Raw genomic sequence first — 17,706 nt, forward strand, 5'->3', positions numbered from 1 at the left:
AGAGGCACAATAGAGAGCATTCTGACCAGCAGCCTCTCAGTCTGGTATAGCAGCTGCACGGCCGCAGACCAGAAGTCCCTCCAGAGAGTGGTGAGGACAGCTGAGAAAATCATCAGGACCTCCCTCCCATCTATACAGGAACTACATCTGTCACGCTGCCTTAGCACATGCAACAAAATAATCAGAAACTCCACCTACCCCGCCTATGGACTGTTTACCCTTCTGCCTTCTGGCTAACTCTACCGTAGCATGCGGTGCAAGACTGCCAGACTCAGAAATAGCTTCTTCCCACAGGCTATCAGAATACTCAAGTCACATTAACAACATACAGACTTGCTGGCTGTTGGACTGCCGATACATGCGCACAGACTGACTGAATCACATATGACCTTATTCCCTATGCTGCTATTTTTGAGCAATAATTCAGTGTCTTCACCACTGAGCACTTTTTCACCATCCACTGGTGCCTGTTTACATCAATGTTACATTGAGCAATACACTCACAGTGTAAACTATGTGCAATATACCCACTGTGTGCAACTGTGAAAACTACATGCAATTTTTTTTGTATAGTTTTTGTATATATTTAGCTTAGATTGTCTTACATGCCGATATGTTATCTTGTCTGTCTATGGTGTATATCACGTCCACCTGTTGTTGTCCTGCTCGTACCAGCTTTATGTTGTTGTCTTACTTGTGCCTGTACTTACCTTGCACATTGAGCACTGAGCTCGGAGAAACGCAATTTCATTCTGCTGTACACTACTTTTTGTATGGTTGGAATGACAATAAAGTACACTTTGAACTTTGAGATATATATTGCATCGACCTCAGTGATGGAGATGCACATCCCTACTTGCCAGTGATTGGCTCAGATGTTGGGCACTCGATGAATCAGCACGAAATGTAAGCAAAGCGAAAAGCAACGCATAGTATAGCCATAGTCACGCTACAGCTAGGTCATGTGACTGTTCATTTACACTCAGCTGGGAGTGCAAACGGCAAACTAGCTCTTGCGAACATGGCAATATTCAGCGTGTACGTCGTCAATAAAGCCGGTGGACTAATTTACCAGTATGACAACTATGTTCCTAGAGCAGAAGCGGAGAAAACCTTCAGCTTCCCTCTGGATTTGGTGTTGAAGATCCACGACGAGAAAGTTGTCGTATCTTTCGGTCAAAGAGATGGCATACGCGGTAAGCTCGTGCTCTCGGCCCGGATATCATAGACAGGAAATTCCCAGGACGCTGTTTGTGGCCTAGTGTACTGTATGTAGGATATAACTGTCTAAGATGCATTTATTTTCAACAGAAACACACATATAATTTATGCATGTTTTCCACCAAAGCTGCATCAGGTCACGTCTGCATTTTCTTCTTTCCTTCAGTGGGGCATGCCGTCCTGTCCATAAACGGTGTAGATGTGAACGGGAAGTATACGGCAGACGGCAAGGAGATCATCGAGTACCTGAAGGACCCTTCAAACTACCCGGTTTCGATTCGTTTCGGCAGGGCTCGCCTGACGTCCAACGAGAAGCTGATGTTGGCTTCAATGTTTCATTCGTAAGCGCTGTATGCCCTGTAGTTAAACCAATCCAACTAGCTAGGTCAGGAAGTGACAAATCGCAAGACTGTAGTTTATAGCCGTTTAAGTGATATTATGCGAATGTTTTTAGCTACCTGAACAACGGAAACTCTGAATATGCTGTGAGATTCAGTGATAAAAATATATTGTGAAAAGTCTTCAGCTACGCTTTGTTCTCTTTAGGCTCTTTGCTATTGGGTCACAATTATCACCCGAGGTTGGGAGTTCGGGGATTGAAATGCTGGAGACGGATAGCTTTAAATTGCACTGTTTTCAAACACTCACAGGTAAGACAACACGAAAGCCTTTAGATTTGCATACGTTTATACGTTAATACTCGCTTAAAAATCACCAGTGCTGCTTCGTACGGTGCAGCACAGATTTTTATGTCAATTTGATGACTCATTCTATTCACCGAGCCCATGGTGTCAACGCAGTAGTCATTCCGAAAAGCCCACTGTGTTGAGTGATTCGCAGGACCTTTTCTTGGTGAAATTCGTACATCTGAAGATGGTGCCTATAAAAGAGATGTTTTGTCAGAATTAAAAATTCTTAGCTCCTGTGACAGGCTGATATTCAGAAAATGTCTGGAAAAAATACACATTTTCTGTGCGTGGCTTCACACACTAGTGTGGAGTGGAGAGGAACTGGGCTTGCAACCAGACAGTTGTGAGTCTAAACCCTGAGCAAGCCACTGCTGCTGTATGGCAAGGGATTTAATGTAGTGCCCCTCAGCAAATAATACAGCAGTACAAATGGACAGTATTCACAGTGTAAGCTGTTGTGGATAGGGGTATATTAACAGAATAATACTTTATATAATTGAATGCCCCTTTCCAGGTATAAAGTTCATAGTGCTGGCGGATCCTCGACAAGCTGGCATTGATGCTCTCCTGCGAAAGATCTATGAGATCTACTCTGACTATGCTCTGAAGAACCCCTTCTACTCACTGGAGATGCCCATCAGGTAAGCTAATTGCCCCATTCCCTGTTCTTATTCCTGTGTTTGACGTATATGTTGAAACAGACTAATGTAACATTTCAGGCAATCTTCTCCTGTAATTTGACATCTAAATCACTCTATATAATTTGATTCATATGGATCTTAATGTAGTCTGTTGGTTTCTTACTGTAGTTTGCCAATTTCAGGCTAATTGCTCTGTGATAATAGTTAGTCATTATATTGTAGATTGACACATATATACTGCTTGTAAATTAATTCTGCATTTTCATTAGTGCACGGTTTAATGTAGCATTAAGAACCTGTGCTTTATTAATGTTTGATTTTAAGAAATAGTGTGCCTTCCTCTTTTTCAGATGTGAGCTCTTCGACCAGAATCTGAAGAGTGCTTTGGAGATAGCTGAAAAGGCTGGCACTTTTGGGCCTGGGTCTTAAGAAGGAACAAAGCATCACCTGAGTTTTGTATGGATACCTGGCATATGGAAGCCCAGTTTCTACAACATGGGAGATTTCCCATGATGCCCTTTGTACAATGAGACAGTCATTGATCTTTCTGTGGCTGCAGTGGGAAGGAAGTGAGATTAGGGGCTGTATCATTTGGTGACCAAATTGTATGTTGAAGGGTGCTTTAGCCAGTTAAAATGTTACTGTACACAGCAAACCTAACATGATTAAGGAGAAAAAATACATAGTGTTTAGTAATGTCCTGATATTTAATAATCAGCCAACCTTTTTAAAATCACATCAAACATGTAAATATTTGAATATTGCATACTTAGTTACTTAGCAAGTGTTCTGTAAATATGTATTATACAAATGAACTGTTGTGACATTTGGGTCATTAATGTCATGTCATTCTTAGAGGTGCAAAAAATGATGGCCCAATTGCAGGATACTCAAAAGTGGGAATATTATTAGCATTAGGTTACTGTTTAGTAAAGTGGAAGTATTTAGTAAAGTGGATCAATTCAAATCAATTCACCTCACCACCAATGTGGTTAGAACTTGAACAACTATCATGCAATCCAGTACAACTGCCCCATTTGCCTTTTATTGGGGTTTCTGTAAAGAAATTAAAATTCCTAAACAACCCTTGAATTTCCTCCACTATGGAGGCCTGGCTCAAGATCCATCAAATGTACAACCTAGAGTTCAAGTTAGACTTGTCCACCCCTATATGGCACAACTCTAACTTCATTGTCAACCTAAGAACCTATTTACGTTCCACTACGGTCCTCAAAAGGTATTGAAATGCTTGGACAACCTTTTCAAAACAACCAGTTCTTCCTCTTTTCACAGTTAGCCCAGAGATATTCCCTCCCCATTAGTCAGTCATTTCAATATATTCAACTCTGTCAGTCAATTAAATCCATATATCCCCTTCGAATAGAATTATCTCATACGTCACCTATAACAATTGACTCACTCCAAAATATAACAGGGCAGAGGAAGCCTGTCTCAAAAATCCATAAACATCTCTCAATTGATACTGCGGTATGTGTTCCACGTGAGAAATGGGCTGCTGACCTCATGTTTGACATCTCACCTGAATTTTGGACCACTGAAGCGTTCCTCTAGCCCTAGAACACTATTTAGTACAAGGTCTTACACAGAGCTCATTACACCCAAAGGACACTGCATTTCATGGGCATACCTGACTCTGAAATTTGCCAACATTGTTCAACTGTATCACCTGACCATGTTTTGGCCTATTTTGGACACAGATTATGTCTTTACTTTACCTGGCATCACTGGTCTCTATTTACCCCTTGATCCAACATTATGTCTCCTTGGAAATTTTAACAATCTGCAGATTGCCAAGAGTGCACCACAGAGAAGATAATTCTACTTTTGTTGGTCATTGCAAAAAAAGGTTTTCTTAACAAACTGGAAAAATAAAACCAAAATATATTTGGCACTTAATGTTTGATCATTACCAAATGGAAAAATTATGACTGTCAGAAAAAAAATCCAGTTTTCCCTACAAACCTGGAAGCCATTTATTGCTTACTATAATCTATATTAATCATATAACTGATATTTCTCACTCTTTGTAGTCAGGAGTGCTGCTACTCGCATACATGTATGCACTGACATGCACTTTGCGTTCACTCTCGGTGACACACAAATGCATGCATGTGTGTGCGCACACACACACACACCCTGCCCTGTCAATTGTTTTTTTGTTTTAGTTGCTGTTTATGTGCTATGTGTATATGTATGTCTTTTGAGTAAAAGGGGAAAAAAAAATCTGACCTCACTGACTCACCTTTGACCCTGTCAGGACCTTGGTAAACTGGCAACAGTTACCATAAAATAGGTGGTCATGCTTGGCAAGATGTTTTGTTGATGCTAAAATGTATTTTTGTTTTGTTTGTTTTTTTTTGGTTGTGTAGTAGTTAGCAGTGGTGTCGTTAGGTCCAATCATTGAAAAAAAGAAAAAAAAATCACTTGCAGTTACAACAGTTCATTTTTCCATACAACATGGTTGCAACAATCAGTTACTGTGTTAGACCTAGTCCTGTTCCATTAACACTGAGATAAAGGTAATAGAAAAATTGTCTTTCACAGTTAAGGTAAACCATTTCCATATAAACATTTTCCACTTAATTATATGTCAATATTTTTATGTTTACTGCATGACATAAAAGTAAGGTTATTGCTGGTTCATTAGAATACATTGACTGAAATCAGTGAGTATACAACCCACAGGATAGGCATAATATGCATAGTATTTAAACTGTTAATGGCTTGATTCCACTTGAGCTGTTGCAGACAAGCAAAAAAGCTGTACCCATATCATTTGCAGTTCCAGAGTGAGAGAGCCACACCTTTGTTCATTTTTGTTTACTTTACATATTACACATGTATTGCATCATTATGTTAATGCACACGTTAGTCGCTAATTTATTGCATTATTACATTACTTGCATGTGGTTTTTGTGTCTGGAACAAATCTCCCTTTGCACCCTTGCGTGTTGTTGATACAGTACAGTATTTGCACGTTTTCCCACCCCTGGGATAGGAGGCTCAAGGCACAAGCACTCCCACTGATGCACTACAAGCACAGAAAGGATTGGGCCTCTCAGTGCAGTAACACAGAAGATTCCTTGATACTTCCATAAGAGACACTGAAATACTGACTAGAGGTCAAATCAGACTTTGGGGTTTGACCTCAGGTCAGCTTCAAAAGGCATGAATTAAAATGCTACCTATACTGTGGTATTTAAACAGACAGACTACTACTTCTCTAAAGCAAAATTATAAAGATAAGCAGGTTCAATGATTCAAACAGCTCTGAACTTTGCAAGCTACTCATTATTTAGGTAATTTCTTAACTGAGTTTGAAACACTAAAATGTGCATTTATATACAGTGGCGCAAAAGGTGCCAAGAGTTTTATGACTGACATTAAACCATTCAGGGTTATGCAGTATTACATAGAGAAGTGAGATACCAAAATCCCTAAATTGTATAATGCAGCATAATTACTGTCATTCTTCTAAAAATAATTACTTTCTTCAATAAATAATCCTACCAGTTACCTGACATTATACAACTGGGTTTGTGAAACATTGCAAAGAAATCTTAAAGGAAAAATTGCAATTACAGGATTACATACTTCTAAAAAATATGTAAAATATATTTTAAGGGTTTTCTTACTATTATAAGAAAATACCTCTCAACTACTCCAACTTTTCTAAAACATGATTTCCTGTTCTCACAAGAAACATCTTTACGAAATAATCTTGAAGCAAGAAAAAAATTTCTAAGTAAAAACTGGGAGTATTAAGAAAAAAATGGTCTCAAAAGAATATACTTATACTATTCCAATCATATAAAATCTCATTTCGGAAAACCTAGCCTCTGTTGCGATATTGTGATACTCAGGATAAAACACTCCTCAGACATTGGCTGTTAAGAATCATTTGACAAGGCCCTCAGTCGTCCTTCTTGGGCACGTGGCCCATCTTGGTGCGGATGTTGCGCAGAAGGAAGAAGCACACAGTGGTCAGGGCACAGGTCATCTCTGCAACCCAGAAGGCTGTGTCCCAGCTGTACTGCTTAGCAATGGTGCTGAATGGGAGTCCCGAGAGGAAACCACCAACTGCAACCAATACAGAGACACATCAGTGCAGCACCTCACAAACAGCTGGGCAGATGACACATACAGGACCCTTTGAGCCTGTGTTAACAACTGTAGCTGTATTTATGCTGCTAGGTCAATGTGGCCTAGAATTTAGGGTATACAGACTGCTACACAACATATACAGCAAAAATTCTGTAACGTGTAGTGATTCCTCAGTTATCTATTCATGTGAGATACATTTCACATGTAAGTACATCATTCAACTGAATATATGACAGATTAGAACCCATTTATATTTATATTCTTCCTGTGTGGTCATTTAACCATATAGAAATATATTACAAAAAGTTTTTGACTTGCCGTTGGCCATCAGAGCTACAATGGCATGTGACGTTCCACAGTAGTTTGAAGGGGCGCTTTCATTGGCTATCACCCCAAACAAAGCAATTGGTCCATAGGAGGAGAAGCCAAATACTGCCCCTAAAGTAAGAATCCAAACCTGGATGGACAAAGAATGAAAGGAAGTGTTAATGGGAAAACAAACAGGCACAGAGAACCACACATGCTGCACAGTGGTCTCATACCACAAAATCATTTAAAAAAATATCAACATGGGTGTTAAGAAATGCAATGCTAACTACCAGGGATGTTTCTAGCTATTGAAAAAATCTGGGGCTAAGTCAAGTTTGCCTGGGGCTTGTCTTTTTTTCTGAAGGGAGATCGGCATCGGTAGGTTAGGGAGGTTATATCTACCTTTATAATAAATAAATATCACACCTTCGGACGCTGCAAGTCAAGTTCTGCTCTGTTACACAGTCTGTCTGTTGTTTTGCTATAAACACCACCATTTCCAGGGCAAAAATATTTGGGGCTAGGCTTAAAATGTTTGGGGCTATAGCCCCGAATGATCAGACCTAACAATGTCTACAAACAAAGTACTACACAGCCACAATCAAAAAAAAAAACAACATTTTAGCATCAACAAAACATCTTGCCAAGCATGACCACCTATTTTATGGTAACCGTTGCCAGTTTACTTAGGTCCTGACACGGTCAAAGGTGAGAGGTCAGATGGAAATAGTGAAGGCAGTACAGACAGACATTCCCTGGGAGGGAGACTGGAAGGGGAGATGAGGGGTGACAGAGAGGAGGAGGAGGAGAAACTGAAGGAAGAACAGAAACCTCTTGTTCTGTTAAACCAGTGAGTATAGACAGAGGATGAAGAGCCACCACCCGGACTGGAGCATCCTGGAGAAACCAAGAGATGTGGAGACACAGTCAGCCAATCACAACTTAGATCAGAGTGTCAATCAAAGTGGAAGGAAAATAAAGGCCCTGCTTTAGAATGGTGTGAGAAGAAAAGCATTCAGAGCTGAAGCAAATGTTTTTTCAGCTCACATTTTCAAGAACACTTAACATAATTGTAGTTTGAGTGGGATGAAGGCACATGCTCTCTCTCACACACTCACACACACAAATGGAACATATATTTGTAAGACTTGAAGACTGTAAATTGAGTAAAAAGTGAAAACATCATATTACTAATATTAATGTGAAAATCCATATGCTGCTAACCACCCTGGTTAAGGGGAGAAACTGAGTGTTGACTATACCTTGGGGCTTTCTGGGGTGACTGTGACACGGAAGAGATACATGGACACAAACATCCCAGCCATCATGGAGAGCAGGAGACTGTGACGGGGGTTACCATGGCTACGAAGGCCTTGCTGTTAAGTGACATACAAAACAATGCAGACATCACAATCTATGCACTGATGGAAGACTCACTGACAACTCAACCAGGAGACGATTCACAGGTATTTTTTATCCTTAGATTCAAAGGATTATGATATGATCTGTCTCTTTATTCTGAGAAAGAATCTCAGAATTTAGGCTATGACTGGACATGCAGTTGTCTTTTCATGTAGACATTTTAAACACAAAAATGGGCACTCCATTCATAAACTTCCAAGCACAAAAAAACATCCCACCCTACCCTGACCAATCACCTGAGCCACGGCCCTGTCCGAGAGGTACCCTGCGGAGACGCTGCCAACCAATCCCCCAATTTCAAGGGCACTCATGTAGGAGCTGCCTGTAGGAAGAGCATCCACAGTCTGAAATCAGTCACCCAGCTACCTAGCTACTGACCCTCCATTAGGAGAAACCCTGCTAAGTCATGGGAGAAAATCTAGCTCAGGGAAAATTTTTTGGGGGAACGCCAAGCATTTATCAGACAACTCTGGAAGGGCTACCAATAGTGTGCTTAGGCCAATACACATTGACAGTCATTTCTCCCTTCTCATTAGGGTTACCAAGGTTTTAGTATAATCAGGGAGATTCATAAGTGAACTAAATTACATTACCCATGAGTGCAGACTGGCCCTTCTCCTGGATGAGGAAGAGCTGACCCCAGTCAGTAGAGGCAGTCTTCACACCAAACACCACCAGGTAGCCCACAGACAGCACCCACAGGTAAGGGGACAAGAGGAACTCTTTCAAAGTACTCTCATCACCAGATGTACCTAAATGGGGGGGGGGTGGGGGGTGCAGAGGAGAGAAGAGGGAGGACCTGTCAGAGTATCTGTGAAGATATGTGGGCTATTTACTAACTAGATATTCTTATCATTGAAATATTCTGACTCTCCCATTGTTAAAGTTAACAGCACACATTTTCTATAGCTCCACCAGATGGTTGCATGAACATTGGAAATCCTCTCTGCCAGTGTTGAAGCTATAAGTGTTCTGATTCAGACTGTTCTGTCTGTTCTGTTCTGTTCTGTTCTGACTGGCTTGTTATGGACATTCCTGAGGGGGCATGGTCTAAAACGCAGCATCCATAGGGACAGCATGAGAACTCAGACAGCACCAGAACCTCCTTCTCATTAGTGTTCTTATTTGCTGCCTCATTATGAATATTCATGAAGATGTGTGGTTACAAGCAACATCCACAGATAGCACAGGCAGTATTGGAAACTCTTGGAAACTTACAGGAGGATGGCTGAAATAAGAGCTGGTGGTCTCCTTATTTAATGGTCTATGATCATGTCATCTGCATGATCCTCATTCACACTAGTGCACATGAGGGTCAAAACAGGAGTAAAGTCCACTCCTAAAGAACGTCACTGACCTGGGAGACACGTGCACATGTACATGCACACACACACACAAATGCACCAGCAACTCCTCATGCCGTACGGTGTGTCAAAGTTCAACATTACATGCCTCCCCAGCTGGCTATTCTGGGTCAAGTGAGATAAAAAATAAAGAGGCACAAAGTGCCGTAGGCTTTAAGGCTCTCTGTAGAGGTAGGACTGTGAGCCAATCACTGCCTCAGTGTTAACGGTCCTTGCATCAACATGACATGTTACTTCAGGTTACAATATTATTCACATATTCAACAGATGCCCTTCTCTGCCAATAATACAATATTCTGCAATATGCGAGTCACCCCATGTAAGGGCATCAGTTAGCCAAATAAAAAAGCTAAAGGGACGTGCTCTCACCTGCTTTGCCCTTCTTGGTCCCAGGTTCAATGTTGGGCAGGCCCACATCTCTGGGCTCGTTTTTGATGAGCAGAAGGCAGAGGCATGCGACAGCCAGGCAGGTGAAGCCGGACACGGAGAGCGTGGCCCTCCAGCTGTAGCTCTGAGCCATCACTGTGGCAATGATGGGGCCCAGCCCCCCGGCCAGGTTCATGCTGCAGGACAGCACTGCCCACCATGTCCCAAACTGAGATGGCTCAAACCACTGGAAGGGGACAGGAGGAGAGTCACCAGTGACTTAAATGCAATGCAGTTGTATCAGTGGACCAGAATGGTGTGACTTCACAACTCATATTGGTTGCTGATCCTGTGTAACAGCCAGAGGAGGCATTCAGCAAAAAAACTTATTTAAAAAAAACTAATTTATCACCTCTGAAAGCAACAGTCAAATTGCACAAAAAAAGCAACAGGACACTTGAGTCAGAACAAAAATCACAGTGATTACTGCCAATCCACGCTGTGACATTTTAAAGTGACTGCAGCTCATGTTGTAAATTGAGGGTTGTTCTATTCTGCTCTGCTCAGAGGCAGAGTTTGTGAACAGGTGAACATTTTATACACCAAGGAGCAGACTGGGGGACTCACTTCTATCAACATCAATTAAAAAGAGTCAAATCAAAGTCTGGGTCTCATTCTAAACAGTGTGGTTTGTCCTTATTTTTGAGTACTGAATTCAAGCTAGCATTACTTTTTTCCTAACTCATGAAACATTTGTTGTTAGTTCAAGAGTTTTGTGAGCTTGTGAGTTGACATAATTGGTATTGATGAATATAGAAGCATAGGCAGGTGAAGTCTCACTGTTAAGACTCACTATTTTCAACAGTCCCTCCTCAGCAGGAAAACAGCTGGATCCCTCTAAAATTACTGTCCACTGTAATACAAGCCTTCCCTCTTGCCCCAGCACAGAGGGCAAATATCAAGGCCTATTTCTGCCTTACATTTTTCCCCTCTAGACATTCTCCACATACCAGCAGAGACTGCATGCCAACCACCACACAACTCACAAGCACACGATTATTCCAGTCATTCATGCCATGAGCCCCATAACAGCAACATGGACACCCAAAGCCATAAGGAGGCAGAGAGGGAGCCATTGTCCTTAGGTCAAAAGGTCAGTGCAGAGTGATGACAAGGGGGTGAGATTTGGGGGAGGGTGGTGTTCTTTATCCAGTTATGCTTGTCATATCATCAGCATGTTGAGTGACAAGTATACAACCTGAGGACTACAGCACAGAGACAGAGGCCACAGAAGCAGGCTGTGAACAGATTTCCAACATGCAACTGCTTGGAAATGTTTACTGTACAAACTAACTGCATTACTGCTTTGAAGTGGAGATTGTTATCTGGCATGTGATTGGCAAACGACAAAATATGCAGAGCGCAGAGCACGGTGCAGTTGCACCCCCCCCCCCCCCCCCATACATACATACACACACACACAGAGTGATATTTCATACATTTTCCATACATCTACTAGGGCCACAAGTTTGCTCCATAGTGCTGGTCCAGATTCTGTCCTTACAAACACGTAGGATCAAGCTGGTGGCAGCTCTACTATAGCATATGGATGGTAAGGTATGACCCATGACAAGAATTAATTTGGAAAAAAAAATAATTTTAATTTATTTTTATATTTTTAATATTTTATATTAACTCAGCAGAAGCAATACGCAACATGCAACTTTTCAATTCAAAAGGCCTCAAAAAATAAATACGTGGCAGGACTTTTATACTTTCTGAAGCCAGGGTGTCCACCTCTGCTAATAATAAACAAAATTTCAACATATTTTGAAGAAACCTTTAACCCTTTTGTGCGTATGGTCACACAAGTGCGATGAGCCATTTAGCATGTATGCTAAAACCGGTACGATTAGAAAACTAGATTGGAAAAATTGTAGCTAATTTTATCTTAGAATAAACAGCAATTTAACATTAAAAAATATCATTCCCTTTAATGTACAACATGTTCTGGAATGACTATAAAAACATCCTTATCCTTAATGGCAACCGCAAATCCATGTTTCGGTGGACCTCGGCACAGCAAGGGTCTCTGCCTCAACTACATGACCTGGCAACCTATTCCATGTATTGATAACTCTTTGTGTAAAATAATATTTCCTTATATCAGTGCGGAACTTACTCTTAACTAGTTTCCATTTATGTCCTCTTGTTTTACAGACTGAACTCTATTATATCTATAAAATCTATTATAGTTAACCTCATTGAGTCCTTTTATAAATTTAAAAACCTCAATTAAATCACCCCTAAGCCTCCTCTCGCTTAGTCTAAATAGGTTAAGCAACTTTCCTCGTAGCTTTTATGTTTCATGCCAGGAACTAATTTAGTTGCCCTTCTTTGAACCTTTTCTAGAGCTTCGATATCTTTTTTATAGTGAGGTGCCCAGAGCTGCACACAGTATTCCAAGTGAGGTCTGACTGAGGCATTGTATAATTTCAATATAACCTCAGATTCATACGCAATATTTTTGGCTATATATCCCAGCATCCTGTTGGCCTTTTTTACTGCTACAGCACACTGCCTAGATCCTGTTAAGCTTGGGTCAACCATTACTCCCAAGTCCTTTTCAAATTGAGCACATTCTAGTTTTTTTCCACCCATGAAGTAGTCTTGTCTAAGGCCTGCATTATCTTAGTTGATTCTGTACTGTTTGCTAGACCCCCTAGTTTTGTATCATCTGCAAATTTTACTATTTTACTACTAACCTCTGCATCAAGATCATTTATGTATATAAGAAATAGCAAAGGCCCCAACACCGATCCCTGCGGGACTCCACTTTGTACAGGACCCTGCTCTGATACAATTCCCACAGTTACAGTCTGCTTTCTATTAGACAACCAACTTTGAACCCACTCAGTGATAGCTCCTGTAATTCCTGAGCCTCTCGTGCAGAACTTTGTCAAATGCCTTTTGAAAGTCCAAATAGATAATATCATAAGCTTGGTTTAAGTCCAAACATTCTGTATTTTCCTCAAAGAAGTCCAGGAGGTTTGTTAAGCATGACCTCCCTCTGCGAAAACTGTGTTGGCTATCATTTAAGTGTTCTGAAAGTAACCCAGCCCCACCTGCCTGATGGTCTTACCTTACGCAACACCTTGCCGCATGGGGGCCATCCCAGCCCTTGGCCCAGCCCGTTGAGGAACCACAGCCATGCAAACACGGTGACCGTGGATGACCAGGAGAAGACCACGTTGATGGTGCCCACCGAGAAGAGGCCAATGGAGAAGAGCCAGCGAGCACTGATCTGGTCCGACAGCACACCGCTGATGAACTTGCTGATGGCATAGGCGAGCGACTGGCTGCTGGTGATCAGACCTGAGGGGCATTAGGATGGACAGACATATAGACAGACAGAGGGAGATCAAGCATTCAAAACGTCACTGATCATTTCTGCTCCTCTACCACAAGCACCATCTTAACTACTCACTTCATTTCAACAGCTCCAAGAAATAGGGATTTCTTAACTTGGATGGGACATGATTAAAGTACAAAAATCATTAGACAAAACCTGAACCTCTTGGGAACTAGCTAATGCAGAGTAATTGCAATACACAGTAACACCCTCCAAGCCTGTTAATGGAGTGTCCAGATTCCTGGTAGGTTTTGCCTCTTTCTATTCAATCATCAAATCTTAAATTGGATCTAAATGACTTAGTAAGCCAGAATCTGGATCATTAAAGTTAGATGTGAGATTAATCAGAAAACTCTGGAGGAGAGGGGTAAAGACAAGGTCAACATACACAGATGGAACAGCCAGTTCAATCCCTAAGACAAACTACTGAAGTACCTTTGACAATACTGTGCAGTGAAGATCCTTCATAACTGAAAGTTAAAATAGAACTTTCCATTGTGGATCTCCTGCAAAGTAAGACTGAGGCCCAAACGTGTGCCACTGTGGCAGGAAGCATGCACAGAGCACCCACAGGGAAATGGACTGTGAGATAAATACAAGACATAAGACAGAGGGAAAGAGTGGACAAAGGGAAGGAGGAGGCTGCACTCACCCAGGTCGTCCTTATCCAGCATGATCTCCTGCATTACAGAAGGCATCACGAAAGAGAATGTCTTCCTGTTGAAGTAATACAGTGTGTAGCCCATGAACATGGCCATGAAGATAGTGGCGCGGTAGTACCCGTACCCCATGGCTCCCATGATTTCAGCAGCCAGTCAGTGAGACAATGTGCCCAAGTGGAATTAAAATAAGTGGAAATAAAACAAGAGCAGCTGCAAAAAACACCACTCTCTCCTCCTGTTCTCCAGGCAAAGGGATTAGTGCTTGTGTGGAGAAGGGCTGTGAACTTTGTGTCACAACCCGGTTTACGGTGCAGACCTGGGTGCACGGAGAACAATGCTGCAATCAATGATGGGGTTAATGGTCAACTTTGCTGCTCAAAGTGTACTCTGGGCCCCATTCATGTTATTTTATCAGAGGCAACACAGAAAGACAAAAGACATTTAGAATGGTACTGCTAAAGTTTAATCCACACTGCGTTTTGCTCCTTTTATTTGTTAGTTTGCCCCTCGATGCCCAAAGCAAAATGGAGGTGCCCTGGCTTTTTTGTCATTTCCCTCAGGCCCCCTCTTCTTGTCTTCCCCTTTTTCCACTTTCCTGCCCTGGTTTTCTCTCGTTCCAGACAGGTCCCTTTGTCCTGCACTCGGCTGTTTGCTCTGTGGACTATGCAGAGGTTGTGGCCAGTTAATGATTCATTGGGGAGTCCAATGGTGACAGCTTCTTGCACTTGGGGGAACCCTGCAAAGCAGCACAGAGGAACACCTGAAAGATACAAACAACATTTTATGAGCCTGGCATCACACATCACCCCACACAAGTTCACCACCTTGTACCATAATAAGGGAACAAACAAGGGTATGTGATTTTTGCCCAGATACAAAGTCTCCAAAATGAGGTGCAAGATTTATATAATGCAAGACATTGCCAGTGACAATATACTGGTGATAAAATCTAACTGTTCACTTTAAGCAGGTCGCCCAAACATCGTTAAAGTAACTACGAAAGAATCATATTACATAACTGTAACATTAGAACAACAGAATTATAAGCCTTCAGTTGTAGCATTCTGACTGTAACACTAGTACCGTTAAATTCCCATTTTATTGTTCACGCACACACGTTGACCTCCTTCACAAAGTAATTTAACTAAATTAAACTACTACCCTAAAGACGTTCATTTTTTCCTCAACTAACTGTGCTGACATCTGGTTAGCTGAAATGCTGACTTCTATGTACTTTCGAGTTCTTGCATAACAGCGCTGTGTTCAGTAACATATCGCACGCCTCTGAACAATAGCCAGCTACGAGTCAGCACGCTACCTGACATCCAAAATGAAACGTAAAGCTACTGCTCATCAGCAAACGCATGCCTGCCGTTCAAGAATGAAACGCTTTTTTAAGAAATTAAACTAGCCTGCTTTTCTTAATATTCCCCTTGAACAAAACCAAAGTCATTCTCTTATCTCAGCAGCAGAAACAATGCAAATGTAGCGACTATCACTGCCTGATAAAAGAAATAAACCAAATCAAGTCTACGTGGAACTACCTGTATTGAATGAAAAATAAGCCTCTGTCAACTGTTCGAATCTAACGTTTCAAAGAAGGGCAGTCATTGGCACTGTGGGTTTCTCTAGCTGCAACATGCACATGGCTACATTCTCTGTCCCTCAAAGAAAAAAAATTAAACCCACTAAGATTTTAAAGCGCAACATTCTTACCTCTCTTTGGTTTGTACTTCTCCTGCTGTTACAGTAATGCTCCAGGTCAGGAACTCTCTCCTAAAATTGGTTTGTGAATGGCCAAAGGAGCTGTCTGTCATTATGCCATGCATTCTCTACCGCCACCTTCTGGACTGGAGGTGAGTAGAATGGCATTAGAGAACGTGCATTATTTTATTAAAGATAGGAACACACTACCAGAGCCAGAACCATTCATTGGACGGGGACCTAAATTAAGTGCCTGACAGGCTTGTCCTAGGAACCCCACGAGGATGAACTACTAACGTAACCACGTACCTACTACAGTTCACCAGCAAACTGTTAGGCAAATACATATTTTGCTATCTCATTAAACTTTGTGTATATAAAGTTTAGCAGTTAACTTCAGTAATCGCTTATTAAGGTAAGCAATTAACTTGCCATACTGATCAGCAGGTAACCATCCATTCAAGAGAAAACAGCTGGTTCTGAAAGCGCTCATCTCCAAAATCTCTCATCTTAAATCAGTGTTTTGATTTGTTTACAGTATGAATATATTCATTTTGAATAATAGTAGTTTTATTTCTCACATATGTAGTTGTATCAGACTGACACATTGAGAGAATCAGATATTTTTGTCAATTACTAGCCTGCTTCTCTAGTATATGTATACAGTGATATAGTGCTGTCATTCAGCAGCAACAAACCAATTTACACATTAGTGAAAGCAATGCAAACTCAATGAGTATGTAAAACTTACAGAGGGACAGCAATTGTAGATCACAGCTACCATAGGTTCAAATACATTTACAAAACCAAAAATTACTGACACATTTTGGATTCCATTTCAGAAACTTTGATGGATTAATAGGAAGATAGGTAATTCAATTCCCATGTTCAAACCTGTTGGCAGGCTATGAATGTTTGATGAGTTACCCATTACACCTCCCTTTAGAGCAGTAGCCTCAAAAGATCACCTCCCCTGCCCAACATCTAGGCTACGTTACACCCTCAAAGTTAAATAAACCAATTGAGCAATCTTTGGTCTGGGCATGGAGAAATGACTTACTTGTTTTTGACTTTCCTGGCCTTTTATGATGGAGCACAATGGATGTTTTATGATCTTGTATGAAGCCTTTCTTGAGCAAAGGCACATGTTAAAGCATTCCTGGAGTTGTAAATGTTGTGGCTTAGAACAGCGTTTCTCAAACCTCTCCTGGAGTAGGCCTACCACTTGTCCTGCATGTTTTAGATCTCACCCTGCTCCAACACAGCTGATTCAAATGATCAACTTGTTATGAACTCCTGAAGCTGCCTAATAACAAACTGATCATTTGAATCAGCTGTGTTGGAGCAGGGAGAGATCTAAAACATGCAGGACAGGTGGTACTCCAGGAGAGGTTTGAGAAACGCTGGCTTAGAATCATTATCTTTGGGAGGTCAGAGCTAAAAGTTTGATAGAAATGGTGTTTTGTTAACATCTTGCTAACATTTCATGTGCAACATTTCACAAGTGTTTGTGCAACTTCAGCTTCTGATTTTTTAGCATTGTTCCCTTTGTTTAATTACAACAATGACCTGTAGGCAATTTATAGACCAAGAGGTAGGCTCTCTCTGGCCACATTTCTAAATATTACAATGAAAAACACTTTATATGTCGATTTTGTTCTTTCACAAAACTGTGTATTTAATGCGCCGTTATAAAGCTTACTGGGTTGAAATTTCATCAACAAGGGATCTGTGCCAAAACCGCGAGCTGGCAACTCGTGCCGTCAATGCCGCCGTCAGCTCTTCGCGCGA

At 41.3% G+C, this 17,706-nt stretch overlaps 2 protein-coding genes across 3 annotated transcripts; one reads left to right on the plus strand and one right to left on the minus strand.

Moving 5' to 3' along the window:
- The first annotated feature begins 959 nt into the window (after positions 1-959).
- On the plus strand, positions 960-4,711 carry trappc4 (trafficking protein particle complex 4). The gene is made up of 5 exons (XM_036536759.1): positions 960-1,196; positions 1,388-1,562; positions 1,768-1,871; positions 2,425-2,551; positions 2,902-4,711. The coding sequence occupies exons 1-5, from the start codon at positions 1,022-1,024 to the stop codon at positions 2,978-2,980; spliced, it is 660 nt and encodes a 219-aa protein (XP_036392652.1). The 5' UTR covers positions 960-1,021; the 3' UTR covers positions 2,981-4,711.
- Positions 4,712-6,332: 1,621 nt separating this feature from the next.
- On the minus strand, positions 6,333-16,004 carry slc37a4a (solute carrier family 37 member 4a). Of its 2 annotated transcripts, XM_036536693.1 has the most exons (10): positions 15,928-16,004; positions 14,202-14,971; positions 13,280-13,512; positions 10,141-10,384; positions 9,001-9,159; positions 8,644-8,729; positions 8,248-8,361; positions 7,817-7,882; positions 6,995-7,133; positions 6,333-6,652 (listed from the first exon to the last, which is right to left on the minus strand). In XM_036536693.1, exons 2-10 carry the CDS (start codon positions 14,347-14,349, stop codon positions 6,486-6,488), a joined length of 1,356 nt encoding a protein of 451 aa, XP_036392586.1. In that variant the 5' UTR covers positions 14,350-14,971; positions 15,928-16,004; the 3' UTR covers positions 6,333-6,485. The 2 variants fall into 2 exon arrangements, with proteins under 2 accessions (XP_036392586.1, XP_036392587.1); XM_036536694.1 differs by lacking the exon at positions 7,817-7,882.
- Between the last annotated feature and the right edge of the window lie 1,702 nt (positions 16,005-17,706).

This window comes from Megalops cyprinoides, chromosome 9 (assembly GCF_013368585.1).
Source record: "Megalops cyprinoides isolate fMegCyp1 chromosome 9, fMegCyp1.pri, whole genome shotgun sequence".
In the NCBI taxonomy this organism is placed as follows: Eukaryota; Metazoa; Chordata; class Actinopteri; order Elopiformes; family Megalopidae; genus Megalops; species Megalops cyprinoides.

Excerpts from the sequence above, each read along its gene's own strand:
- slc37a4a (XM_036536693.1), bottom strand. The coding sequence starts at position 14,349 with ATGGGAGCCATGGGGTACGGGTACTACCGCGCCACTATCTTCATGGCC. Across the intron at positions 13,513-14,201 it reads GCTGGATAAGGACGACCTGG|GTCTGATCACCAGCAGCCAG; the intron begins GTGAGTGCAGCC and ends AATGCCCCTCAG. Across the intron at positions 7,134-7,816 it reads CTGGTTTAACAGAACAAGAG|GTTTGGATTCTTACTTTAGG; the intron begins GTTTCTGTTCTT and ends TTGTCCATCCAG.
- trappc4 (XM_036536759.1), top strand. The coding sequence starts at position 1,022 with ATGGCAATATTCAGCGTGTACGTCGTCAATAAAGCCGGTGGACTAATT. Across the intron at positions 1,563-1,767 it reads TTGGCTTCAATGTTTCATTC|GCTCTTTGCTATTGGGTCAC; the intron begins GTAAGCGCTGTA and ends TGTTCTCTTTAG. Across the intron at positions 1,872-2,424 it reads CTGTTTTCAAACACTCACAG|GTATAAAGTTCATAGTGCTG; the intron begins GTAAGACAACAC and ends GCCCCTTTCCAG.